Below are 6,348 nucleotides of genomic sequence, written 5' to 3' on the forward strand. Positions count from 1 at the left end.
GCGCGCGCGCGCACGCGAGCGACATTTTGTAAAGATAATTTTTCGACGTTTTAAAACATTCAGAACACGTTGGCATAGAAAACTGGAAAAAAATGTTTTTCACGAAAATAAAGCTTTCTTTATGAGGAAGCAAAAGAGATTAAATATATTAATCTATTTGTTTAAAGAAAGGGATAAGCGTTTTTGATATTAATTATGTTGTAATATTCTCGGAATGCACACCCGAATATTTTTCACGAGATGAAGAATTACCTGAATAGGCACGATCCATATGAAATTCAGAAACGTAGATAAATTATCATAACGACTGACGTCATTGCTGAGAATATTCGTGATCTGTCCAGTACTGATTTGATTTATGGATGCTCTGTTCAATCGTAATAACTGCAACAGTTTTGGAAAAAATTATAGGGTCTACTACTACATAATATACATATAATACATGTGAACAACATTTTTTCTGATATCGATTTCTGTCCTACTTTCTTTAAATTTCAAATAAACGTCACATGTAAATCACCAAATAAATAACCCGCGCACTTTTTTAAGCATTAAAAATAACAGGTTTAAATTAATTTTTTCAGCATCGAAATTGATCTCCTACTCACAATCAGACGAAGACTAACTTATATATACGACAATATTTTCCAAAATTGATCAATTTTTTTACGTTAATCTAACGATTCGTTAAATGTCATATAATTATTACTTTATAATTAATTATGGCAAACATAATGCACTTTTCCAGCTAGAAAAGAGTGCTCTTTCTCCCTAGAATAAACTTGGATCAGGACATGGACTCGCAAATTAATCTACAACATTATATACCTTTCGGTAGAGAAGGGAACTACAGGAGACGCGTACCCTCATGCCGATCTGCTGCGACAGCAGCCGCATGTGGTATATTATTAGAAGGGAGATGATATTGCAAATGATTATGGAAACAATGTAGATTAGCACTTCGTGCAGCTCTGTCTTGTACTTTGCGATCGAGTTTCTGGCGAAGTAGTCGATAATCCAACCCTGAAAGATTGGTATCGCGACGCGCGCCACGCTGCACTGAAAGCAAGAACATTGAAGTTTAACGATTCACAGGCTTATGAATTTTACTCTATCTAAGAAGAAAAAGAAAAAGGAGAGAGAGAGAGAGAGAGAAAGAGGTCTTAAATTAACAATTACACAAGTTTACGTGATTTTGCAGTCTGGAAAAGAAAAGAAATTTTCTATGGTTTTTGTGCGCTAAAATCGAATATAAAGACAAAAACGTCCGGTTATCAATGTCAGGTTCACGAGAAAAATGGAGTTAAATCTCCTCAAAAACGCGTTTTTGACCATTTTCGATAATTTGGAGCTGATGAATCCGATGTACGAAAGACTTAACGATTCAAATTTAAGCTTGAACATTATATTTCAATATAAGATTATAAAATTTTTTTATACCACAGGCACTATCACACATCAGGCGCGCTTTGTTTTTAAAAGTTGGTGTACGATTGCACAATAAAGTACAACGATTGTCATTCCATTCTGGACCTCCGCAAAACCGTTACAAATAGTAAGAATTTTAATAGTGAATTTCATACATAGGATTAAAGGTGTTTTTTAATAAAAATTTTTTTTATTTAAATAATTATTGTTTAACAATTTTTGAAAATTTAATTATACAAAAAAATTATGTAAGATACATGTATTGTAAAATTTTTATTTGCAATAGAGTTTTGCAGAGTTCTAAATAGAGGCAATTATAATATTTTCGATATATTTCGATATCGATTTGTCTAATAAAGTAAATAAAGTATTGCAGTTATTAATATCATAGTTCTTCAAAAAAATAACGATATACTTGGATAAGTATGCCGATTCCGATTATAAAATATGGCAACAAAAAAGCGTTGAAGATCGCTTTGTATAATCTCGGACAAACGTTTTTCTTTAGTGGCACCTTCTGCCCGTCTTTATCCACAGTGTATTTCAGGTTCTTCAGTTTGTCCAGCTCACGATTCCAGTACCTGGACGAAAAAAAAAACATTACACGCTCGAGTTCTCGGATAACAATCCCTTCAGAAATGGGAAATGGGAATTGACAAATTTGTCAATTAAAAGACGTTTTTGAAATTATAATGCGCTTTAAGAATAATGTTACATACTTAAAGAATACTATAAATTTTGCCGAGCCTTTAATCTCGTGATGTTTCTAACATGGGATTCATCGTGCGTGAGAAAAGGATTGCCTAAACGTCTGCATCCGACGCAGACTTGATTTTGCTGAATTTTACAAGCATGTAAGACTTACTAAATGTATTCGAATGCCACAAGTGCGAATACACGGATACATCTAGTTTCACAAATTTTCATTATTCGATATAAAAGAATAATTGGAAATAAAAAATTTTTTGCCAAAATGGTTTATTTTATTAGTATATTAGGAAATTGTACATACACCGCATACACGGAGAAAATTTTCTCTTAAAATTTACCCTGAAATCACGGTAGTTGTAGGACAACATATACCACCAAGAATTTTATGCAAGCTATTCTGGTTAATATCTACCATAATAAAAAATATTAATATTTATTACATTATAAAATATAAAATATCTTTGGTTAATGTTTGAAAAAAGAACAAAAAAATCAAAGAAATTTACATTTTTAATATCGTCACTTGTTGTTTAAAACGAGAAGTTATTAACAAAAGGAGTTTCATAAATAAAACGTAACCACATATAAGTTTTCAACTTTCCATGCGAAGCAAGGTCCATCGCACACTATCCCCAGCTAAGTTACAAATCACATAATGTTTTATAACTTTACTTTACTTTCTTCGTATTTCTGTACATTCTTTTAAGAAGTAATGAAAAATGATGTTGCCGCAAAATACAATAAATGTCAAAAATATATTCTATATATTGAATATAACATAAATTGCGCTTGAATTTCTATAATAATTAAGCTTTGTTTATTAAAGTTATATAGATATAGAACGGCGGTGACTGTTACAAGCGTCAACGTATGTCCGATTGTCTCCAATGTAGGCGATACTCACTTCTCGAGATGATCGGTCAGTTTTTCAGACTCGTCCGCTTTTATTGGTCGATAAATATCAGATTCCTCTAAATCACGCTTAGCGCCTTTCATAAATAATTCTCGCATCCACCTGTTCGCACAATCGGTATACTTGATTATACTACAGCTCAAAGACTTTTCTAAAGCAATAGTTTCTTTTTTTTGCTTCTTCTATTTCAATAAATATATGACAACAGCTATAGACAAAATCATTAGGCACCCTTGTTTCTTTTGAATATCTTTGGGATGAATGAGTTTTCCGTTTTCATCCTTATTGATCTTGTGAATGGTTCGAACAGTTGAGGTACAAAGTCCATTATCTTTTTTAGGGAAACATTACTCAGAATATTGCTCAATATTACTCAGAAAACTGTTCACTTTGGATGGACTTGTTCCTCAATTGTTTGAACTATTTACAAGGTCAATATAGGATGAAAACAACAAAAAGCTTACACTCATTCAGTTTCAAGATATTCAGAAGAAAAGGGGTGTATTATAATAATTTTGTTTGTTTATGGCTGTATATATGTATGACAGGAAGTGTTATACTTTGAACACTTATTACATACGTAATTAGATATACATGTATTTCCCATTGTAAATTTACTTTGAACGTGTGATTGGTTTATAAAGTCTAAATTGTCTGAGAGATATAGGAAAAGAAATAAATCCCTTTATGTGCGATAATGGCGATACAACATAGTAGGTACAATATAATACATGCAATATGAGCTGTGGGTGAGTGTGTTAATAATAATATATAAAATTTAATATAAAATACCGTAGACATGAAAGGATATTTAAGTAAGTATGCCTAGTGATAGCTGATACGTAAGGTACGATATCATACGAGGATATGACTCGACGTAAATTGCACACCAATTTTCTAAATAACGAGATAAAATTTTACGCAATCTTCCATTCTCTTTAGATAAACAGTATAACGTAAAATATGTTGTTAGAAAAATAGCTAACGTAATGCAAGCGAAAATATTCTTTATTTTGAAGAGGAAATATTCTGTCTTCAAAATATGAAGATTTTTTATTTTTCGGAACACTACAATTTTGAGCTTAACTTTAGAAGGCTATAAATCTTCAATTTTTATACAATTTAACAGGTACGTAGTATTTACTAAAAGTAATCGGAGCTACTAGTAGTTTTCGAGAAATTCTAATTTTAATTATTTGGCTTAAATAATATTTTTCAAAATTTCAATATAAAAATAAATTAGAATATACGGCATATTTTGCTGAAATATTTAATTTTGTTAGTGCATTAAGAAACTGTACATACAGTGCAGTTGTCAAAATATAATTATTATAAAAATAAACAAGAAATGATATTTATTATACGGACCAATTGTATGGTTAAATTCTTTTTCCTTGCAAGTATACAGCGATTATTCTTAACATAAAATGGTTCCACATGAGTTTCCAACTTTCCACGTGAGGCGAGGTGCTCACAGTGTAAAAAAGGTAAAAAAAATAAGCTTCTTTTATTTGTTGGTTTTTTAATTCTATTTTATAAACACTGTACATACAATTTTCTAATATACTAATAAAATTAATATTCCAGAAAAAAATTGTTTTAAATTATAATAATTTTTTTATATTAAAACCTTAAAAGACGTTAATTAAGCCGAATTAAAATTTGAATTTTAATTATTCGACTTTTCTCACGTGCGATGCAATTACAAAACCGCATCTTAGGAACACTACGAGGCTGGTGGCTATAAAATTTATAGTATAGTATTCTCTAAGTGACGTCAAGCCTACTTAATATTATACGATAATTAAGCTAAATAATTAAAATTGCAATTTTTCAAAAAATAAGCATTTCCACAACTCCTCACTAGTGGTTCTAAACTACATTTAATAAATATTACTACCTGTAAAATTTCATTAAAATCGGAGGGTGAAGGCCTTCTAAAGTCTTTTACCCAATTTCGCTTTTAAGAAGAATATTCTTCTTCTTTAAAAAAGTTTTTCTTTCTAAAAAAAGGAATATTTCTGCCTTTTTAAAATCTTTCCTGTTTTGCGAAAATTAAAATTTTTATAAGAAGCAAAGACGTTTCGGTCTTTTTTCAATCCCTATTCTTTTACGAATACATTAAGATCTTAGCTATCCGTATGCATATCCTTCCGTGGGTTTATGGCCAAAATGATATTTATCTGCTCGTAACTGTAAAACTTGCAAGCCTGCCAAAAAATACTAAATAAACGATGTTTATCAAAATAACTATAAAATCGTCAACTACAATGTAGACTGTAGACAAATGTTTTGTGAATTTTTTCAGATTTTTAAAAATACTTTAAGATAGAAAAGAATAGCGTCAAACATGAACGTATGCACACATTACACACGGAGAGATAACAAACCAGAAAAATAGAACACTGAAAATATTCGCGGTCTCCTTGGGGTTTGGCTTCATGTCAGTCGTGTCCTTATCCATGTTTTCGCACTATCTATAAATTCGACGACTTCAAACTAATATACAAAAAAAAATGAAAACAATCAAACAATGAATGAAGAATTTTTCTTTGCCGTCTCGAGACACGCTTTTTTACAGTCAATTCTTTACTGAAACTATGTCGTCGGCTTTAAGCATTACCAAAAGGTAATGCCACAATTAAGAAACGTCGTTAATGATAATCGTCCTACATACGTTGTATAATTGCAGTTACGTAATGCATTTCTTCTTTTTCTTTCTACATGCTGTATTTTACATGATTTTTTCCATGTATCGCATTCCTTCCTTTTCGTTTAATTCGATTCCTGTAGTAAAATTTAATTCTTGTCAAAAAACTTGGCGCTGCTAGACCTCAAAATTAGGTCAGCCTGTTGTGTATGTGCGAGCGAGTGAATGTGGGTGATGTGTGTGTGTGTGTGTGTGTGTGTGTGTGTGTGTGTGTGTGTGTGTGTGTGTAACGGTGAATAATGCGGCTTATGATTAAGTATAGGATAAGTTAGGATAAGTCTATATTTTTAAAGCGATTAGGATTAAGTATAGAATAAGTATAGAATAAGTATAGAATAAGTAATATTTACATTTGTAAAAGGTCTCTCTCTCTCTCTCTCTCTCTCTCTCTCTCTCTCGAATAATGCGGCTTATGATTAAGTATAGGATAAAAGGTCTCTCTCTCTTTCTCTCTCTAGCAGCGCCAAGTTTTTTGACAAGAAAAATTTATGTATTTTAATAAAATATTTTTATTTTTTGTACTGTTAATTTTTTGCGATGCGATTAAATCTTTTAAAATACATATATAAACTTTGTATTTAAATAC

General features: G+C 30.9%; 1 protein-coding gene across 1 annotated transcript; it reads right to left on the bottom strand.

Moving 5' to 3' along the window:
* Positions 1-189: 189 nt before the first annotated feature.
* LOC139824750 (ATP-binding cassette subfamily C member 4-like) lies at positions 190-5,625 on the bottom strand. The gene is made up of 5 exons (XM_071797291.1): positions 5,443-5,625; positions 3,044-3,154; positions 1,844-2,009; positions 829-1,059; positions 190-384 (listed from the first exon to the last, which is right to left on the bottom strand). The coding sequence occupies exons 1-5, from the start codon at positions 5,514-5,516 to the stop codon at positions 190-192; spliced, it is 777 nt and encodes a 258-aa protein (XP_071653392.1). The 5' UTR covers positions 5,517-5,625.
* Between the last annotated feature and the right edge of the window lie 723 nt (positions 5,626-6,348).

This window comes from Temnothorax longispinosus, unplaced genomic scaffold (genome assembly GCF_030848805.1).
Source record: "Temnothorax longispinosus isolate EJ_2023e unplaced genomic scaffold, Tlon_JGU_v1 HiC_scaffold_549, whole genome shotgun sequence".
Lineage (NCBI taxonomy): Eukaryota > Metazoa > Arthropoda > Insecta > Hymenoptera > Formicidae > Temnothorax > Temnothorax longispinosus.

Bases quoted from the DNA above. Each gene is read 5' to 3' on its own strand.
- LOC139824750 (XM_071797291.1), bottom strand. From the start codon at position 5,516: ATGGATAAGGACACGACTGACATGAAGCCAAACCCCAAGGAGACCGCG. The intron at 3,155-5,442 runs GTTTGTTATCTC...TTGTGCGAACAG, and splicing joins TTCAGTGTTCTATTTTTCTG to GTGGATGCGAGAATTATTTA. The intron at 2,010-3,043 runs GTGAGTATCGCC...TTTTTCGTCCAG, and splicing joins CTGACCGATCATCTCGAGAA to GTACTGGAATCGTGAGCTGG.